Below are 23,728 nucleotides of genomic sequence, written 5' to 3'. Positions count from 1 at the left end.
TGTCCTCAGACCCTCTGTCCTCAGACCCTCTGTCCTTAGACCGAATGTTAGGAAATGCATGTGTCTGTAATGAGAAGATGAATCCACGAGGATGTCAGCTACAGTCCTGAGGAAGCCATCAGGGAAGCAGCAAGACGAGACCCAAGGCAGGACCTCAGAGACGGGTTCAGCCGCGACCCGAAGTCCACGACTTCATCCAGAACTCAGGATTGAGGATCAGAAGCATAAAAGTCAGATTGAATAGAAGTCTATGAGAAAATTATATGCAATATACTTCAGACAGAAAGGACTGGAAGCTGATCACATGACAGAGAACAAATCTCTAGAAGCAGAAACGTGTGAGTGAGACTCATCGTTTCCTGAGCACACAAACGGTGAGGGAATGTTTGCACGTAATTACATTAAGTGGCCAGCGGGGGGCGATAGTGTCGGTCGCATAAGAGCCAGATTGAATAGAAGTCTATGAGACATTTGTCATATTGTTGTTGTGCTTTTTGGGACATGTTTGTATATTTAAATGTTTTATTTTATTATTTTTACATTTATTTATTTATTTTCTTGACATTTGATGTAAAACATTTTAATTCTATTATTTTTACATTTTATATTTTAAATGTATTTATTTACTCAAATATATGTTATACACTAATAACAGTTGTATACTAGTTCTTAATACCTCTCAGCGTGTTTCTTTACACACACAAGAGAATTCCTCGAGTGTGTTTATCTCGACACTAAACCTGATTGTGATTCTGAGAGACTACAAGCCAAGAATCAATTCTTCATATCAGAGCACGAATCTGTAAAGAGGGGGGGGATCAGAACGCAGTAACATTTATAAAAAATAAAAAATCCTTCAGGATATGAAAGAAAAATGAAGGACTGAAATCAATCCGAGCATCTGAGAGAAAAGAGGAATCAAATGAGAGTATCGACCAGCTCAATCAGATAGAGTGTGTGTGTGTGTGTGTGTGTGTGTGTGTGTGTGTGTGTGTGTGTGTGTGTGTGTGTGTGTGTGTGTGTGTGTGTGTGTAGCTTTATATCAGCAGAGAGAAACACAAAACAAAATGTGTGCAGCAGAGAAATCAGGTCCTACAGATTTACAAAAATATATGTAAAAAATATATGTAAAACTCTTTAAAGTAGAGACACTACATACTGATATACACCTGAACATCAGCAGGAGAGGACTCTTTAAAGTAGAGACACTACATACTGATATACACCTGAACATCAGCAGGAGAGGACTCTTTAAAGTAGAGACACTACATACTGATATACACCTGAACATCAGCAGGAGAGGACTCTTTAAAGTAGAGACACTACATACTGATATACACCTGAACATCAGCAGCAGAGGACTCTTTAAAGTAGAGACACTACATACTGATATACACCTGAACATCAGCAGGAGAGGACTCTTTAAAGTAGAGACTCTACACACTGATATACACCTGAACATCAGCAGGAGAGGACTCTTTAAAGTAGAGACACTACATACTGATATACACCTGAACATCAGCAGGAGAGGACTCTTTAAAGTAGAGACACTACATACTGATATACACCTGAACATCAGCAGGAGAGGACTCTTTAAAGTAGAGTCACTACATACTGATATACACCTGAACATCAGCAGCAGAGGACTCTTTAAAGTAGAGACACTACATACTGATATACACCTGAACATCAGCAGGAGAGGACTCTTTAAAGTAGAGACACTACATACTGATATACACCTGAACATCAGCAGGAGAGGACTCTTTAAAGTAGATACACTACATACTGATATACACCTGAACATCAGCAGGAGAGGACTCTTTAAAGTAGAGACACTACATACTGATATACACCTGAACATCAGCAGGAGAGGACTCTTTAAAGTAGAGACACTACATACTGATATACACCTGAACATCAGCAGGAGAGGACTCTTTAAAGTAGAGACACTACATACTGATATACACCTGAACATCAGCAGCAGAGGACTCTTTAAAGTAGAGACACTACATACTGATATACACCTGAACATCAGCAGGAGAGGACTCTTTAAAGTAGAGACTCTACACACTGATATACACCTGAACATCAGCAGGAGAGGACTCTTTAAAGTAGAGACACTACATACTGATATACACCTGAACATCAGCAGGAGAGGACTCTTTAAAGTAGAGACACTACATACTGATATACACCTGAACATCAGCAGGAGAGGACTCTTTAAAGTAGAGTCACTACATACTGATATACACCTGAACATCAGCAGCAGAGGACTCTTTAAAGTAGAGACACTACATACTGATATACACCTGAACATCAGCAGGAGAGGACTCTTTAAAGTAGAGACACTACATACTGATATACACCTGAACATCAGCAGGAGAGGACTCTTTAAAGTAGATACACTACATACTGATATACACCTGAACATCAGCAGGAGAGGACTCTTTAAAGTAGAGACACTACATACTGATATACACCTGAACATCAGCAGGAGAGGACTCTTTAAAGTAGAGACACTACATACTGATATACACCTGGACATCAGCAGGAGAGGACTCTTTAAAGTAGAGACACTACATACTGATATACACCTGAACATCAGCAGGAGAGGACTCTTTAAAGTAGAGACACTACATACTGATATACACCTGAACATCAGCAGGAGAGAACTCTTTAAAGTAGAAACACTACATACTGATATACACCTGGACATCAGCAGGAGAGGACTCTTTAAAGTAGAGACACTACATACTGATATACACCTGAACATCAGCAGGAGAGGACTTTTTAAAGCAGAGACACTACATACTGATATACACCTGAACATCAGCAGGAGAGGACTCTTTAAAGTAGAGACACTACATACTGATATACACCTGGACATCAGCAGGAGAGCACTCTTTAAAATAGAGACACTACATACTGATATACACCTGAACATCAGCAGGAGAGGACTCTTTAAAGTAGAGACACTACATACTGATATACACCTGAACATCAGCAGGAGAGGACTCTTTAAAGTAGAGACACTACACACTGATATACACCTGAACATCAGCAGGAGAGGACTCTTTAAAGTAGAGACACTACATACTGATATACACCTGAACATCAGCAGGAGAGGACTCTTTAAAGTAGAGACACTACACACTGATATACACCTGAACATCAGCAGGAGAGGACTCTTTAAAGTAGAGACACTACATACTGATATACACCTGAACATCAGCAGGAGGGGACTCTTTAAAGTAGAGACACTACATACTGATATACACCTGAACATCAGCAGGAGAAGACTCTTTAAAGTAGAGACACCTGAACACCAGCAGGAGAGGACTCTTTAAAGTAGTAAGGGCCTTTTCTCCTCTCGTAGATCTTGCAGCTCGACAAACTGAACACGGTAAAGCGTCTTGTAAACAAGCGAGTCCTCAGTCCTGGCAGGACGCCAACACGGCCTCCCGTTATGTGTGATATCTATGAAATAATGCGACAGTAGATCTCGCACAGATGCACCGCGGGGGTCCGCGTGGGCAGCGGATCTCCGGAGGGAAACAATGCAATTACTGTATCCCACACAGCGGGAAAGGAAACGCTCGTTTGGAGCAGCGACAGAAAGGACTTCTCTGCTTTAATAGAAGGAGGGTCGGTGTCTAATGGAGAAAACAACCGGCTGCTGGAGATAAGAATACATAGCGAGGGTTCGTGCGTCCTGAAGCCGCTCTATATACAGTACAGAGGGGTTTCAGGAGGCTCGCCACCTCATCATGAATCTGAGGGAAAGGGAAGACAGATACTCGATGCTGCCGTGGCTTCGGGTATTTGGGAGCTTTCAACTAGATCACAAAAACATGAACTAAAAAAAACGACATGACTTTAATACTTAGAGAATAATGAAGACAAGGGCTTTGTGTTTTGGGCTTTCACCGCTAAAAATGGACAAATTAAAAAACCCATTCGCTGCAGATTAACTTTTAATTTCACACCGTTTTAAAAAAGGGGATTTTCTCAAAGTATAATTACAGCTTTGGTTCCAACGAAAAGCAACGTTTTACCACGGCAATTGAGTCATGTGTGTTTAATATGAGAAGAATAAAGTTATTCATGTTGGTCTACCAAAAACAACGGTATCATGCCGTCGTTCTAGTAAGTGGATGGGATGCACTTATTACTATACGAGGTAAAAGCTATGTATTGTATAAGGCGACCGCTCCACGGGGAGAACATTGGAATCAGTTATTATTCAGGACTCGATTGACATATGTGTTAAACATAATGTTATAGCTCTGACATGTGCGTGTTTGGACGACAAGAAATTAACGAAACAACAACACGCGTTTTTCCCCTGGAGCAGTTAATCCCCGACGTCTAACTGTGTGTGTGTGGAGCGAGCGGAGACGCACTGAAAAACAAACGTGTGTGAACGCTGGATTACGCCGAGCAGCTTGGTGGAAGGAAAGCATGTTGCATGTGATGCGTCGGCCCATAATAACAGTGTTTTTAAACTACTGTAATGGACCATTTTAACCGCGTGGAAAGCAGCTCTTGATCAGTGAATTACCAGAGGTGGAAAAAGTATTCAGATTAAAGTATTACAAGTATTAATACCACACTGTAGAAATACTCAAATATGCTTTCATAAACCTAATCATGTCCTTGTCTCTCGTGTAAAGCACCAATCAAAGCACAACGCGCCTCAAACGTGAAGCTGTGGATAATTTAAGGGGATTTTTCTTTGAAAAAGTTCAACGATATAAATCCTTTGACATTTCTATACGATTATGTTATGTTATGGCAACCCATCCAATAGTAGCTCCACAGAGCTGCTGCTTGCACGGATACAAGGTTTTCAACACATTGAGACTAGGTTTCTTCTCCAGGAACACGTCCTGCTTCTCGCTTGAGGCCAGGAAAAGGCTCGGTGACCTTTGACCTACGGGGATCTGGTGTATATGAAGGCACCTGCCCATTGCCTGGTCAAGTTAGATGCCGCCTATCACAGCGCGCTGAGATATGTGACTAACTGTAAAGCGCTGACTCATCACTGCACCCTGTATGCCGAGGCAGGTCTGCCTTCCCTCTCTGTACGGAGGCTCAGTCTCTGGTACACGTTTATCTATAACGCCATGTTGGGTTATCTGCTCTCTGATAACACAGAGAGTTGCAAGCAGCTACTGTCTGAGGTCGCATGATGTAGTCTTGTTAGATGTGCCGAGAGCAAGGACTGTCTTCGGTGAGACAGCTTTTATGCGCAGCTCCACTTGCTGGAACAATCTTCAGCTAGAATTGAAACTGAGCGATATCATCCCTCTGCATGTGTTTGAAGCTAGGCTAAATGAAATGCTCGTTGATACTATGGGCACTTGTGAATGTCGATAAGTATGTATCCTGTAAATATAATGTGTGATGTCCTTTATTATTTCAAGTGGATCCTATTTGCTGCAGGTCTCCGTTGATCTGGTTAAATAAAGGTTTGAAATGAAATGAAAAGAGATGTTCCCCGAGGTGAAGGACGCACCGCAGCCGAGTGGATATATGCAGCTTAATTATATACACGGATTATGTGAATTCCATTAAAATCATGGACGATTAGATTGGTTGATTGGACAGTTAGAAGAGGGAAGGGAACCCGTAGGAAGCGGCTTTTTCGGTTTCCTCTTTAGATTCGCATACAAAGACTCGACGACCGTTATTCATTGGACCTTATTTGTAGAGACATTCGTGAAAAACGGTCCACAACGACCTGTTTTATATCAATGGCTTTAATCGACGCACAGATATTTCTCATGCCTCAGTATTCGGTCTACTTGTAAACCCAGACATATTTAGTAAAACAAAGGTTTTGTAAGAAATGCATCTAGAAACGTTGGATGTTGACTTGCATAGGTTGTGCTAATTAGCAATCAACAGCTTTTGGACACTATTGGAGTGGTTTCTTTTTTTTTTAGGTTGCTCGATCTATTTTTAAATGTTTGAGATCCAGGAAGCAATGGAAAACAAGCATGACTTAAGTCCTGGGTTCTCAGGAGGTCAATGAGTGCAGGTTTACCCTTCTGCAGGGTGAAAGCCAGACATAGCATGTACGGTTTGTTCTTCAGCTCGTCCCTCGGGTGTTGGAGGAGTACAGGTCAAAGATCTTCCACACCGAACTGGGAGAATCACGTGTTTGTGGAGCTGGCTTTGTGAACGGCAGGATAGGAACATATCTAAACCCGCTTCTCTCCAAATGAGCACGCATAATATTCAGGTTCTTAAATGTCGGACATGACACTAATATATTCGGTAGACGCATTACCAGTGGACGAAGAAGCCTTTCTGTTTTTTAACTACGAAGTGTTACTTTGACGTGACAATTTTGAACCTCATCAATTAGAATTATCGTCCCAGTCCTGGCTGATTTCATTCATTAATGTAATCACTTAAACATTTGGCTAGCATCGCGCTGAAAAACAGGGCAACACAGATCCTTTGTGACCCTGGTTACTATCTCTGCCGATTCCTCGTTTGTCGTTCGTCCCAGCCGATGTCGCCAGAAGAAGTTTCCCTAACAAATTGCCATCCATATGCAGGTTTTATATGTCATATTGTAAATGTTCAAATACAATAATACCGTACTTTTCGGACTATAAGCCGCGACTTTTTTCCCCATTTTCTTTGTACAGCTAGCGGCCACTAGGGAACCTCCTAGATCTATGGGTTTTACAGGTAAAATTAACCACCTTTAACACTATGGGCTCTAGGACCGGTCCGGGCCCGCCACCTTTAAGCGGCGGGCTCCAGCAGGAAAAGCTGGAGGCCGGAAAAGAGTGAGACAGGTAGCGCGCCAAAGTAAAAGTGGAACCGAGAGACAGAACGAGAGCACGACAGACGGACAATGTAGCTGCTGCGGCTTATATGCAGGTGCGCTGTATAGTCCGAAAAGTACGGTAATTGTGCAACTTATAGTCATTACATCTCACTGGAAAAGGGGCGACAGTTGACGCGTTGCCTGGTTCCACGGGGTTACCATCACTGCTACTCGGAGCTTTCATTTCAGGTATTTCTGGCATTTGTCCCGAGAATTAAAGCAGATTTCCACTTAATTAGAAAGAAAGATGTTCGCAAATGTAAGGGTTTTTTTCAGTGGTAAAGGGGCCTTAAAATAAATCATGTTTGCCGGCAGCATTAACATTTCTCTTTGTTGTAATAAAGCAGTCTAACAGCCTCCGAATTGATCACAACGTTAAATAAACACCTCTCAACAACACGACAAAAGCCACAGGCAGGCCGGGCTCTCACGCGTAGGTCAAACGGATCTGAACTTGTTCAGTTCAAACCGAGTACAAAGGAAGGCTCGCAGGCAGCTCCTTTAGAAGAAAGAAATCCTCTTTTCATGTGCTAATAACTTCCACACTCGGTGGAGGTCGTTGAAGGTGATTCCTTTGATGCAGGGAGAGACATCCCATCAAAGAGAGGCCTGTTATGCAAATGCTATAAAAGGGGAGAATACATCCCGCTATATTTATGTTTATATCGTCACGGTAGGTTTGACAAATTCGTCGACGCCAACAATAAAGCTGTGCAAGGATGTCGTGTTTCTGTGTTGGGCCCTGAAGGCAGCATCTCCCTGGTCCAATGGGATGTCTCCATGTGAACATAATCTCTTTTTCAAACACACTTTTATGATTCTTACACGTTTAGTTCATCAGGATAATCTCCTCTATAGAGCGGTGCCGTGACGAGTCCTAAAACCAGGAAGTGAGTCAGCATTTCTCCACTTCCTGTTCCCTCGCCTCAGAGCCAATGGGATAGCTGGAACTAAGGTCTGAGGTTGAGACGCATCGAAGAGACGGATCACGTTTTGTTCCAGGACATTAAATCATCAGCAGCGACCCCGCTGGGGATTTCTGAAGAGTGGACGTGTCTGAGGAACGATGGTTGTACCAAGCGGCTGAACAGGACAACAGAAGTCGTGGAGGCCGTTGTGCGTCATTACGCCGAACACGTGAACACTCCTCTAAGTTAGCCCTGTTCTGCTTGAAAGCCAGTCCCTGCCTCCTGCAGAGTGTTCAGACAAACGCTTCAACTCGTTCCATCTAGAATATGAGTGTTTGAATCTGGATCTGAAGTCGTGCTGCTGGACTCGCCTGTAGTTCCTTTATAGCATCACGTTAGCATTTAGCTTCTGGTCACTAGATTTATGATTCGAACATTATGAAAGTAGACATGTGGAGATGATCCGGCTGAAATAAACGTGCATTCATCAAACAGCTTCGTTTTCCACAGATCTTATTTCCAGCTCTTTTCCAAAATGCTATAGAGAAATCCCGTTGCTATTTAGTCGAGGGAACCAGCAGCTTACTTTCGGGTAAATACGTCATCCCTGCTCCGCTCTATAAACACCACTTAAGCTAAAGGAGGCTAATGTTGGGCTCTAAAGGAACTACAGCACGGTCACATGACTTCACGTCACCACCGCTAAGCTAAAGGTGGCTAATGTTGGGCTATAAAGGAACTACAGCACGGTCACATGACTTCACGTCACCACCGCTAAGCTAAAGGTGGCTAATGTTGGGCTATAAAGGAACTACAGCACGGTCACATGACTGCACGTCACCACCGCTAAGCTAAAGGAGGCTAATGTTGGGCTATAAAGGAACTACAGCACGGTCACATGACTTCACGTCACCACCGCTAAGCTAAGGGCGGCTAATGTTGGGCTATAAAGGAACTACAGCACGGTCACATGACTTCACGTCACCACAGCTAAGCTAAAGGTGGCTAATGTTGGGCTATAAAGGAACTACAGCACGGTCACATGACTTCACGTCATCACCGCTAAGCTAAAGGAGCCTAATGTTGGGCTATAAAGGAACTACAGCACGGTCACATGACTTCACGTCACCACCGCTAAGCTAAAGGCGGCTAATGTTGGGCTATAAAGGAACTACAGCACGGTCACATGACTTCATGTCACCACCGCTAAGCTAAAGGAGGCTAATGTTGGGCTATAAAGGAACTACAGCACAGTCACATGACTTCACGTCACCACCGCTAAGCTAAAGGAGGCTAATGTTGGGCTATAAAGGAACTACAGCACGGTCACATGACTTCACGTCACCACCGCTAAGCTAAAGGCGGCTAATGTTGGGCTATAAAGGAACTACAGCACGGTCACATGACTTCACGTCACCACCGCTAAGCTAAAGGAGGCTAATGTTGGGCTATAAAGGAACTACAGCACAGTCACATGACTTCACGTCACCACCGCTAAGCTAAAGGAGGCTAATGTTGGGCTATAAAGGAACTACAGCACGGTCACATGACTTCACGTCACCACCGCTAAGCTAAAGGCGGCTAATGTTGGGCTATAAAGGAACTACAGCACGGTCACATGACTTCACTTCACCACCGCTAAGCTAAAGGCGGCTAATGTTGGGCTATAAAGGAACTACAGCACGGTCACATGACTTCACGTCTCCACCGCTAAGCTAAAGGAGGCTAATGTTGGGCTATAAAGGAACTACAGCACGGTCACATGACTTCACGTCACCACCGCTAAGCTAAAGGAGGCTAATGTTGGGCTATAAAGGAACTACAGCACGGTCACATGACTTCACGTCACCACCGCTAAGCTAAAGGAGGCTAATGTTGGGCTATAAAGGAACTACAGCACGGTCACATGACTTCACTTCACCACCGCTAAGCTAAAGGCGGCTAATGTTGGGCTATAAAGGAACTACAGCACGGTCACATGACTTCACGTCACCACCGCTAAGCTAAAGGAAGCTAATGTTGGGCTATAAAGGAACTACAGCACGGTCACATGACTTCACGTCACCACCGCTAAGCTAAAGGAAGCTAATGTTGGGCATAATGACGTTTAGTCGTCTCATTTAGACACTTGTCAGTTTTTTAATTCAGCAGTGGAATATGTACCGACGTATTTTATGTTGTAGAATAAAATCTCTTCAGCTTGTGTTAACCACAGACCTTATTTCAGGCCAAAAAACACATTCAGGAACCCATTGACTTCCAGACCAGGGGACATGAAGCGGTACAAAGATGTGTTTTTCTCCCCTGTGTTAGGACTCATTCCTGCACCCGTCTGTTCAGGGTTTAAGGAGATCCATCACCCAGACACAATCTCCTCCAAATAGCAAATAATGATGGAGGCTCCTGGTGGGGTCGGATCACCTCCTAACCCCTTAACTCCTCCACATGTGATGACAGGAGATGCAGCTACTTGCAGGGCTTTAGGCAGAGAAAAGTCAGCAGGAGAAGAAGACAAACTCGGAAGAAAGAAGAACAGAGTCCAAAAATAGATTTTAGTTCACATGGAAACCACCCGAGTGAGACAGAGAGGAAGTCACGGCGAGAGCGGAAAGAAAGGAGAGGGAATTCAAGCTGAAGGGGAGGAGAAGGGATGACAAGATGAGGAGTAGAAACACACAAAGTCTTTTTAATATTGTGGGTTTTGCTGTAGTGTTTCATCCGTTTTGACATATTTTGTTAGTAAGCTATGTCCTTGGCCAGGTGTCTTTTGAAAGAGAGGGTTCTGACGTCAATGGGACTTTCTTTGTTGAATCACATAAAACCCTGTAGGAAGTTGTTGGGCTTGTTTCGCCACTTTTTCCAGGTAAAGAAATTGATAATTGCATATATTTTACTTGCACATGCAGCATTGCCTATACATGATGTGTGGTTTTGGGGGGTGTTCCCACTCCTGTAGTGTGTGCTATAGGTTTTAGTGCATGTAAATGGTCTGCAAAGGCTAAAATCCCTGTGTCCCCTTCAGAGGGAGTTCCTCTCTCCCTTAAACCCTACATCGTTGTCCCTTACTTCTGGAACACTACCCTTATGTCCTTGTATAGATACCAGGGTCTTTCTACATTTTATTAAAACTGATTCTTTCGAAAGTTTGACTTATATTCTGTGGAAAGAAATTGTCCAATGTGCACATTTGTACTCCTGATGTCTATCAATATGTAATGTTGGTTATTAATATATATTCTATTATATCATGAAGCAACCGTCACAAAACCCAATTTCCCGCTGGGATAAATAAAGTATTTTAAGATTGTCTTACTATGTGGGAGATGAGAATATAACGGAGAGAAGAGGGGTCTGGAGAACAAAGAATACATGAAGGTGAAAAGACGAGTAAGAATAAATAAAAAGGACTTCAGGTGGGTCGACGGGTGAGCCCAGCGTTAAGCTTCCTGTCCTCGTTGATCTCGGTCATAAATCTTCCCGGCCTAAAAACAGCGAGCAGCGTTCCCAGTCCCAGAATCTGAGGGGATGAGGAGACGCAGACACTCCTCACATGTCCAGGATGTCTGCCTCCTGCAAAGCCGGGATTGAGGATTGAAAGAATATAACTAGGTCTGAGGAGAGCGGCGGCTTTGATTCCCGGGATCGAGTTCAGACCGAGGTTTATTTTCCTGCAGCCGACACTAATCCAACAGCTGGAGGGCCTCTCCTCACACTGCGGGCAGCCGGAGTTACAGAGGTTAAAGGTCAGAGCTAATGTTGGGCTGTAAAGGAACTACAGCACAGTCACATGACTTCACGTCACCACCACTAAGCTAAAGGAGGCTAATGTTGGGCTATAAAGGAACGACAGCACGGTCACATGACTTCACGTCACCACCGCTAAGCTAAAGGAGGCTAATGTTGGGCTATAAAGGAACGACAGCACGGTCACATGACTTCACGTCACCACCGCTAAGCTAAAGGAGGCTAATGTTGGGCTATAAAGGAACGACAGCACGGTCACATGACTTCACGTCACCACCGCTAAGCTAAAGGAGGCTAATGTTGGGCTATAAAGGAACGACAGCACGGTCACATGACTTCACGTCACCACCGCTAAGCTAAAGGAGGCTAATGTTGGGCTATAAAGGAACGACAGCACGGTCACATGACTTCACGTCACCACCGCTAAGCTAAAGGAGGCTAATGTTGGGCTATAAAGGAACTACAGCACGGTCACATGACTTCACGTCACCACCGCTAAGCTAAAGGAGGCTAATGTTGGACACGATGAAGTTTAGCCGTCTCATTTAGACACTTCAAATGAACCAGTGGGATATTTACTGACGTATATTAGGTTGTAATCACAGAACTTATTTCCGCCATCCTTTACAGCTGGTTTTCATAATGTTAGCTATACGTTGTTGGTATCAACCCGTGGAATTCATCATGCTGTTGAGTTAAAGAGGGCTGTAGCTAGTTAGCCTAGCTTACTATTGTTAGCTCCACTATATGTAATCTGTAGTTCATTTATTGTACAACCTGCTGAGTCATCTGCCAGAAGTTTAGCCAGTGGAAAAATACAATCAAATTACAGTAAAACATCGTCAGTCTGTCCTCCCTAAAAGAGCGTATTTATAATATAATTGCAATTAAAAGGGGGAACTGTCGCTGCAGAACCTCGTATATAAAAAGTATTGTTTGTCCACATTGCTACACTACAATGACCTTGAACCCCTTCCGTTTCCTAACCCTCCGTGTTAACTCAAAGTGACGGGAAGGAGGAATCACAACAGGACTGTGAGAGCAGTACATCTCCCACAACACTGCCCACACGTGATGAGAGAAATGTAGGCAGAGAAAGGCGTGTCTCTGACGTGATCAAGTGAAGCTCAAGGGCAGGAGGGTAAAGCCATATTTCTGTTTACTTTGGTAACAGCTGTCTGAATGTGTTTGCCTGTGTGTGTGTGTGTGTGTGTGTGTGTGTGTGTGTGTGTGTGTGTGTGTGTGGTACCTGTCCAGGTCGTCGCTGTCCTGCATGTTGAACAGCATGGAGGGGATCAGTTTGTCCATATGCTGAGGCTCCCAGATGATGGCCTGCAGCTCGTCGTTCACCGTCTTCCTCACAACGCCCTGCAGACCCTTAATCCCTGCAATACGGATCCTGAGAGAGAAAAAAAGAACTGTTAGAAATCCACGAGCAAATATGTGCCCTTGTTCCAAAAAAAAAATGGCTTCAAACGGACTTAAAATGTATTTTATACCTTATATAATAATAATAATAATAATACATGGGTTTTTATAGCGATGTTCCTAATGCTCAAATATGCTTAAATACACCTGGACATCAGCAGGAGAGGACTCTTTAAAGTAGAGACACTACATACTGATATACACCTGAACATCAGCAGGAGAGGACTCTTTAAAGTAGAGACACTACATACTGATATACACCTGAACATCAGCAGGAGAGGACTCTTTAAAGTAGAGACACTACATACTGATATACACCTGAACATCAGCAGGAGAGGACTCTTTAAAGTAGAGACACTACATACTGATATACACCTGAACATCAGCAGGAGAGGACTCTTTAAAGTAGAGACACTACATACTGATATACACCTGAACATCAGCAGGAGAGAACTCTTTAAAGTAGAGACACTATATACTGATATACACCTGAACATCAGCAGGAGAGGACTCTTTAAAGTAGAGACACTACATACTGATATACACCTGAACATCAGCAGGAGAGGACTCTTTAAAGTAGAGACACTACATACTGATATACACCTGAACATCAGCAGGAGAGGACTCTTTAAAGTAGAGACACTACATACTGATATACAGCTGAACACCAGCAGGAGAGGACTCTTTAAAGTAGAGACGCTACATACTGATATACAGCTGAACACCAGCAGGAGAGGACTCTTTAAAGTAGAGACACTACATACTGATATACACCTGAACATCAGCAGGAGAGGACTCTTTAAAGTAGAGACACTACATACTGATATACACCTGAACATCAGCAGGAGAGGACTCTTTAAAGTAGAGACACTACATACTGATATACACCTGAACATCAGCAGGAGAGAACTCTTTAAAGTAGAGACACTATATACTGATATACACCTGAACATCAGCAGGAGAGGACTCTTTAAAGTAGAGACACTACATACTGATATACACCTGAACATCAGCAGGAGAGGACTCTTTAAAGTAGAGACACTACATACTGATATACACCTGAACATCAGCAGGAGAGGACTCTTTAAAGTAGAGACACTACATACTGATATACAGCTGAACACCAGCAGGAGAGGACTCTTTAAAGTAGAGACGCTACATACTGATATACAGCTGAACACCAGCAGGAGAGGACTATTTAAAGTAGAGACGCTACATACTGATATACAGCTGAACATCAGCAGGAGAGGACTCTTTAAAGTAGAGACGCTACATACTGATATACACCTGAACATCAGCAGGAGAGGACTCTTTAAAGTAGAGACACTACATACTGATATACACCTGAACATCAGCAGGAGAGGACTCTTTAAAGTAGAGACACTACATACTGATATACACCTGAACATCAGCAGGAGAGGACTCTTTAAAGTAGAGACGCTGCATACTGATATACACCTGAACATCAGCAGGAGAGGACTCTTTAAAGTAGAGACGCTACACACTGATATACACCTGAACATCAGCAGGAGAGGACTCTTTAAAGTAGAGACACTACATACTGATATACACCTGAACATCAGCAGGAGAGGACTCTTTAAAGTAGAGAAACTACATACTGATATACACCTGAACATCAGCAGGAGAGGACTCTTTAAAGTAGAGACACTACATACTGATATACACCTGAACATCAGCAGGAGAGGACTCTTTAAAGTAGAGACACTACATACTGATATACAACTGAACATCAGCAGGAGAGGACTCTTTAAAGTAGAGACACTACACACTGATATACACCTGAACATCAGCAGGAGAGGACTCTTTAAAGTAGAGACACTACATACTGATATACACCTGAACATCAGCAGGAGAGGACTCTTTAAAGTAGAGACACTACATACTGATATACACCTGAACATCAGCAGGAGAGGACTCTTTAAAGTAGAGACACTACATACTGATATACACCTGAACATCAGCAGGAGAGGACTCTTTAAAGTAGAGACACTACATACTGATATACACCTGAACATCAGCAGGAGAGGACTCTTTAAAGTAGAGACACTACATACTGATATACACCTGAACATCAGCAGGAGAGAACTCTTTAAAGTAGAGACACTATATACTGATATACACCTGAACATCAGCAGGAGAGGACTCTTTAAAGTAGAGACACTACATACTGATATACACCTGAACATCAGCAGGAGAGGACTCTTTAAAGTAGAGACACTACATACTGATATACAGCTGAACACCAGCAGGAGAGGACTCTTTAAAGTAGAGACGCTACATACTGATATACAGCTGAACACCAGCAGGAGAGGACTCTTTAAAGTAGAGACACTACATACTGATATACACCTGAACATCAGCAGGAGAGGACTCTTTAAAGTAGAGACACTACATACTGATATACACCTGAACATCAGCAGGAGAGGACTCTTTAAAGTAGAGACACTACATACTGATATACACCTGAACATCAGCAGGAGAGAACTCTTTAAAGTAGAGACACTATATACTGATATACACCTGAACATCAGCAGGAGAGGACTCTTTAAAGTAGAGACACTACATACTGATATACACCTGAACATCAGCAGGAGAGGACTCTTTAAAGTAGAGACACTACATACTGATATACACCTGAACACCAGCAGGAGAGGACTCTTTAAAGTAGAGACACTACATACTGATATACAGCTGAACACCAGCAGGAGAGGACTCTTTAAAGTAGAGACGCTACATACTGATATACAGCTGAACACCAGCAGGAGAGGACTCTTTAAAGTAGAGACGCTACATACTGATATACACCTGGACATCAGCAGGAGAGGACTCTTTAAAGTAGAGACGCTACATACTGATATACACCTGAACATCAGCAGGAGAGGACTCTTTAAAGTAGAGTCGCTACATACTGATATACACCTGGACATCAGCAGGAGAGGACTCTTTAAAGTAGAGACACTACATACTGATATACACCTGAACACCAGCAGGAGAGGACTCTTTAAAGTAGAGACACTACATACTGATATACAGCTGAACACCAGCAGGAGAGGACTCTTTAAAGTAGAGACGCTACATACTGATATACAGCTGAACACCAGCAGGAGAGGACTCTTTAAAGTAGAGACGCTACATACTGATATACACCTGGACATCAGCAGGAGAGGACTCTTTAAAGTAGAGACGCTACATACTGATATACACCTGAACATCAGCAGGAGAGGACTCTTTAAAGTAGAGTCACTACATACTGATATACACCTGAACATCAGCAGGAGAGGACTCTTTAAAGTAGAGACACTACATACTGATATACACCTGCACATCAAGGACTCTTTAACACCTACATGTAGTTTGAGAGTTTCTCAACCTACTTATGAGGCTGACTAACTCTGTGTCTCTCTCAACTTCTATTTCTGACTCTAAAGAACTCATCTTAATAACACTTCAATATATTCCCAGCACCACACACACACACACCCACACCCACACCCACACACACACACACACACACACACACACACACACACACACACACACACACACACACACACACACACACACACACACACACACACACACACACACACACACACACACACCAACAGAAAGACCTCGACGGGTCTCTGAACCAATCAGAGCCCAGCGCCCCTGACTCTTCCTGTCTCCTGTATGACAGACAGCATGGAGAACAGTGTGGGTGACCTCGCCCTGGGTCCAATCCAATAACCAGAGAGAATCTATTTGGGAATCCCCTCCACCTTCAGGTGGATTAATGAAATACAGGGAGGGGGTGAGAAGTCATACTGGCAGCAGAGATATCAAGCCAGATGACTGAAACGCACGCACACACACACATAGAGAGAGAGACACACACACACACACACACACACACACACACACACACACACACACACACACACACACACACACATAGAGAGAAAGACACACACGCACATAGAGAGAAAGACACACACACACATAGAGAGAACGATACACACACACACACACACACACACACACACACACACACACACACAACACACACACACACACACACACACACACACACACACACACACACACACACACACACACACACACACACACACACACACACACACACACACACACACACACACACACACACAGAGACAAAGAGAGAGAAACACACATAGAGAGAAAGACACACACACATAGAGAGAAAGATACACACACACACACACACACACACACACACACACACACACACACACACACACACACACACACACACACACACACACACACACACACACATAGAGAGAGAGACACACACATAGAGAGAAAGACACACACATAGAGAGAAAGACACACACACACACACACACACACACACACACACACACACACACACACACACATAGAGAGAAAGACACACACATACATAGAGAGAAAGACACACACGCACATAGAGAGAAAGACACACACACACACACACACACACACACACACACACACACACACACACACACACACACACACACAGAGACAAAGAGAGAGAAACACACATAGAGAGAAAGACACACACACATAGAGAGAAAGATACACACACACACACACACACACACACACATAGAGAGAACGATACACACACACACACACACACACACACACACAGAGACAGAAACACACATAGAGAGAAAGACACACACACACATAGAGAGAAAGACACACACACACACACACACACACACACACACACACACACACACACACACACAGAGAGAGAAAGTCACGCACACAGAGATACAGACACACACACACAGAAAGACACACACACACACACACACACAGAAACACACACACACACACACACACACACACACACACACACACACACACACACACACACACACACACACACACACACACACACACACACACACACACACACACACACACACACACACACACACACACACACACACACACACACACACACACACACACACACACACACACACACACACACACACACACACACACACACACACACACACACACACACACACACACACACACACCCCTCTCTAAGATATCATTATATCTGCTTTCGAACAACACAGACAGTCAGAGACGTTCGTGTCCCAAACGTCTCTGACTGAAAACATAAATGGTTTCAAAATAAAAGCGTTCAGAAATGGAAGCTCTTCAGCCTGAACAACGTGGACGAGGCGACGAGGCCGGCTTCCAAGGCATCGACTTGATGTATTCGTACTTGTCCATGCGTGAATGCGGTGTGGCCTGCTCATGTGTGTGTGTGTGTGTGTGTGTGTATATCTTTATTCCATCCAATAACACGGCTTGAATGAAAGCAGCTGTTCCTCGACTGCAGCCTGATGTCCCCCCGCCACGAAGAACCAATCAGAGAAAGTGTGTTCTCTATTAATAACCCGCGCTGCTGTGAAGCTCCCGGGAATCAGAGAGGGGAATTAAAGAACGCATCACTTCGTTACGCGCCGCCGCCGCCGCCGCCGCCTCACCTCTGGAACCATTAGGATGCGTTTGCTTCAATCAATATTCATCAATACGCCATCTTGTTTTCCACCGTGGGGATTTCTGCAACCTCCGATCAAAGATCAGCTCCGTTTCCATCTGGCAGAGCGAGAATATTAAAATAATAAACCGACGGTAATGGCGAGGAGGCGAGGATCAGAGCGGTACGGTCCACTACTCCGAAACAAATATGCATTCCAGATCCACTTACGAGCTTTCAGTACCTGCTGCTTCCAAGGTCAGGCTTCACCTCTACACCCAGCAGGGGGTCTGGTGGGACGGAAATGATAAATACAACGACCTTTAAAAGTCAAATCGGGAGAATATAAGTGAAACGCAAATCGAAATATAATGATTTTGAGCTGGAACATGTAGAACCTCAGAACTAATGGCTTCAATGAGGAGTGGACGAGAATACGGACGAGAAGGAACAATATTAAATGAACATAGCCGGCTTTTTGTACAACCCCTCACCCACCCAAATGTCCATCAACTATTTCAACCGACACAAAGTCGAAAAATAAGCAAGTTAAACAATTCGAGCCCTGAAAATAATAATAATCCAACCCGGGTAGTCTGTAGTTTCCCTGGTGATCCATGGAGTGCTTTTTCCGGAGATATAATTCGTCTTTCTGGGGTGCTTCCTCTCCGTAGTGTGCTGTACATGGTCTGCAAAGGCTAACATCCTTGTGTTCCCTCCAGAGCACAGACAGACAGATTCCTAGTGATATACAGCTGAACATGAGGTGGATAGGGACTCTTTAATACTAAACATGAGGCGCTTTCACACCGGAGTGCTTTTCCCCCCGACTAGTCCGATGGGGGAGATTTGGTTTCACACCAAAAAGGATCTGGAACTAGTTCATAGTTCGCGCGAGCCTCTTCACGCCCAGATGGTGCCTGCTAGAGAGGCGGTACTTTCCTGAGGAGGAAATGGTTCGTGGGTCGGCCACACTAACAATTTCTGATTGGCTGGGCGGATTGCAAACCACGCCCCGCAAAACTCCGAAAAGTTTTGTGAAGCCGCCATTTTATTTGCTCGAATTAGCATTATTAGCATAGCGCACCAACGGAGAGAGCTAACTTATGGCAACACAGAAGAAGAAGAAGAAGAAGAAGAAGAAGAAGAAGAAGAAGAAGAAGAAGAAGAAGAAGAAGAAGAAGAAGAAGAAGAAGAAGAAGAAGATTTTGATTTTTAAAACAAATTTTATTTGCATTTGTTTTAAACATACACCCACCCTGCAACAGAGTCGGAACAAAACTAAAACATTACACAATCAAATAAATAAACAGATTTTCATGACTACCAAATAAATATCATTTGAAAAGCGTTTTACCCATTTAAAAACATCCTCTTTTACACACTTTAAAAACAAAAACTACACCTATCCTTTAAAACTTCAATATGAGAGAGTCCTTCTCCCCCAGCGAGCACAGAACCCGCCCCACAGCCCACACATCCAGAACCCCCTGCAGGCGATTGATCAGCGTATAGTACGCATGCTCCACCCTCAGACGCGCTGCCACCAGCCCCCTCAGACAGAGCACTGCATCCGTCCATCCCACTCCAGCAAGTTGGTTCTTCCTACTTTTCCAGATTGCTAATTTTGCATTAGCAAACAAGAAATTCATCAACAGTAGGGTTTCCTTCTTTTTCAGGATGTATTTGGGGCCATGGACAAAAAGTGGTATGGAGAAAACCTCCCCGAACCCTTCCACCCACCCCTGTAACATTTTTTTAAGACCAGCCAATCTGGGACAGGACACGACTAAATGCTCCAATGTTTCCGCCATAAAACAGAACGGACAGCCTCCCCTTGTGCCTGGGTCAAAATGAGCTCTGTATTTGTTAGTGGCTATTGCACCGTGTATAATTCTCCATTGGATGTCAGCCATCCGTTTTTCAACCGGAGCTTTATACAGGATCCGCCAGCTGCCCTGAGGGGAAGAGCCCAAGCCAAACACATCCGTCCACCTCGACTCTCTGACGCCTGCAAGCGAGCTGAGGGTTTAGCACCTTTACGCAGCTAAGGTATAGCTTCTTCCCATTGCAGGCGCTGAACGTTCCAGGTGTTAGAGTCCCCAGTGATAGCAGGAGACCCTCCTCCTCTCTCCATTCCCCCACCGCAGGACCCACACTCAAGGCAGGAAAGACATACTCATGTCCCTTTCTCCACTGGTCAGCCAGATCTGCATCCAGAGCAAAGGTCCGGTGGGATGGCGACAGCGACTGCCACACCTCATCTACCAGGTTCTCTAGAACTCGGGTTGATCGAATGCCCGTCACCTCAGCCAGTGTTTCCATGGAGACCCCCGTCAAATGGCCAAGTTTTACCACTCCCGCTTCAATGAACGCGTTCTTTAGGGTGGCTGAAGAGAAAAGGGTTCCAGAAAGAAACCAGTGTCAAACAGTGGCTCCTCAAACAGCCACATCCCAGGCCGGGGGTCGGGTGGTCTGGTAAAACTCAGAATCTTCCAGGCATTGATGACTGAGCAGTAAAAAGGTGTAAGTCCAGTGATCTTGTACGCAGGGGCCTTCAGCAGAAACAGGTGTTTATCAAAACCAAAGCCCCCCGCCCTCCAGAGCAACAGCCGGGCCATAGCCAGCCAGCAGGGAGAGGCACCAGACAGCAGCCGGGCCATAGCCAGCCAGCAGGGAGAGGCACCACACAGCAGCCGGGCCATAGCCAGCCAGCAGGGAGAGGCACCATACAGCAGCCGGGCCATAGCCAGCCAGCAGGGAGAGGCACCACACAGCAGCCGGGCCATAGCCAGCCAGCAGGGAGAGGCACCAGACAGCAGCCGGGCCATAGCCAGCCAGCAGGGAGAGGCACCAGACAGCAGCCGGGCCATAGCCAGCCAGCAGGGAGAGGCACCACACAGCAGCCGGGCCATAGCCAGCCAGCAGGGAGAGGCACCAGACAGCAGCCGGGCCATAGCCAGCCAGCAGGGAGAGGCACCAGACAGCAGCCGGGCCATAGCCAGCCAGCAGGGAGAGGCACCAGACAGCAGCCGGGCCATAGCCAGCCAGCAGGGAGAGGCACCACACAGCAGCCGGGCCATAGCCAGCCAGCAGGGAGAGGCACCATACAGCAGCCGCTGAGCTGCCTGCAGTCTAAAAGCAGCAGTCCTTGCAGTAATGTCCACGAGGCCCTGCCCCCCCTCCGCCACAGGCAGGTACAGGACCGATGCTGGCACCCAGTGATGACCCGACCAGAAGAAATCCACGAGGAGCCGCTGCAGTTGTTTCATGAGGCCCGGCGGTGGGGTTAACACCTGCAGTCTGTGCCACAGAGACGAGGCAACCAGATTGTTGGCGACAAGAACTCTTCCCCTGTAGGACAGCTGGGGGAGCAGCCATTTCCATTTGGCTAATTTTGCTTGCACCTTTTCCAGCAATCCCTCCCAGTTCTGTGCCACCATGTCCTCGGACCCCAACCAAACTCCCAGGACCTTTAAACCCTTGTTTCCCCAGCTAAGGTTACCAGGAAGACTGGGCCTATTTTCAAGACTCCACTGACCTACCAAAACTGCCTCACTCTTCTCCCAATTAACTTTGGCTGAAGCAGCCTTCCTGTACAAAGCTAGACTGTCCTGGAGCTCCTGGATATCTCGCTGACCCTGGACAAACACACTGACATCATCAGCATAAGCTGATACAACCACCGGGGGGCCTGAGCTGACTCTGGCAGACACAGGCCCCTCAGCCGGTTTCTAAGTCTGCACAAAAGCGGCTCGATGGCAATACTATACAATAGGCCTGAGATAGGGCAGCCCTGCCTGATCCCCCTTTTAACTGGTACAGGTCTGCTCAGCCCTCCCCCCACCTTCACAACACAACATGCATCACTGTACAAACACTTCACCCAGGACACAAAATGCTCCCCAACACCAAAAGCCTGCAATGTGGCCGCCAGAGACGTGTGATCCACACGATCAAACGCCTTCTCCTGGTCAATAGAAATAATACCAACATTTATATCATACAGTTTACAAACATCAAAAGTGTCTCTCATCAAAAACAAATTGTCCACAATTGATCTGCCAGGGATGCAATATGTCTGATCAGGACCGATAAGAAGTTCGATAAAAACCTTCAGTCTGTTAGCTAAGACCTTTGACAGTATCTTATAGTCCATACATAGGAGAGCCACAGGTCTCCAGTTCCTCAGCAGGGTGAGGTCTCCAGTTCCTCAGCAGGGTGAGGTCTCCAGTTCCTCAGCAGGGTGAGGTCTCCAGTTCCTCAGCAGGGTGAGGTCTCCTTTCTTAGGCAACAGTGAGATCACTGCACGCCTACAGGAAGCTGGAAGAGTCCCTTTCCCAAAGGACTCCATCAACACTTCTAGCAAGTCATGTCCCAGAATACTCCAGAAATGTTTAAAAAAGTCTGCAGGTAAACGTCTATGCCGGGAGCCTTGCCGGAGGCCATCTGTGTCACCGCAGAGGTCAGTTCCTCCAGCGTAATGTCAGAGCCCAGGGTGTCACTTCCGGCTGGACTCAGCTGTGGAAGACCCTGAAGAAGTTCATCAGCAGCTTCCACGTCACGACCTTCAGCTTTGAACAGGTCTGTGTAGAAGGACACTGCATGCCTCCTCGTCTCAGCAGGCTCAGAGGTTACCTGTCCATCGGGGAGACGCAGACATACCATCTGCTTCCTTTGGCCCACAGACCTCTCCAGGTTGAAGAAGAAGGTGGTTGGTGCATCAATGTCTCTCATGGAAGTGAAACGGGCTCTGATCAGGGCTCCCTTGGCCTTCTCCTGAAGAAAACAGTTAAGCTGTTGTTGTTTTAGGAGGGACTGTTCTATATTTCGAGCAGACACACTCTCTAACTCTCTGATCTCCCTCTCTAACGGCTCTATAGCTCTCCTAATGTTTGCAGTGGAGTAGGCTGTATACTGTTGGCAGAACACTCTAATCTGAGCCTTTCCTACCTCCCACCACTGACTCAGGGAGGGAAAAGACTCTTTCTTTGATTTCCAGTTGATCCAAAATAATTTAAAATTCTCACAAAAAGTCAAATCTTGTAAAATGTTAACATTAAACTGCCAGAAGGATCTCGGCTTCTCTGTGTTGGATAAAACCAAATCTAAAGAAACTAGCTGATGGTCTGTGAAACCAACCGGTTGGATGTGACAGTTCACTGCACGAGTAATAGAAGAAGCAGACGTGTAAAATCTGTCTAGCCTGGCTGCACTGACGCCCCCATCTAGCATTCTCATCCAGGTGTATTGTTTAACAGA

General features: G+C 45.1%; 1 protein-coding gene across 1 annotated transcript in view; it reads right to left on the bottom strand.

The window, feature by feature from the left end:
• Positions 1-23,728, bottom strand: part of efr3a (EFR3 homolog A (S. cerevisiae)) — a gene marked incomplete at its 3' end in the record, with an annotated part of 130,557 nt that overhangs the window by 33,085 nt on the left and 73,744 nt on the right. The window contains exon 7 of the mRNA XM_034104938.1: positions 12,749-12,898. Within this exon, the coding sequence (XP_033960829.1) occupies positions 12,749-12,898 (150 nt within the window). The remainder of the gene's footprint in view (positions 1-12,748; positions 12,899-23,728) is intronic.

Source organism: Pseudochaenichthys georgianus, chromosome 17 (genome assembly GCF_902827115.2).
Source record: "Pseudochaenichthys georgianus chromosome 17, fPseGeo1.2, whole genome shotgun sequence".
Taxonomy (NCBI): Eukaryota; Metazoa; Chordata; class Actinopteri; order Perciformes; family Channichthyidae; genus Pseudochaenichthys; species Pseudochaenichthys georgianus.
Note: the sequence above shows the minus strand (reverse complement) of the source record. Positions and strands in the feature narration are given on the sequence as shown.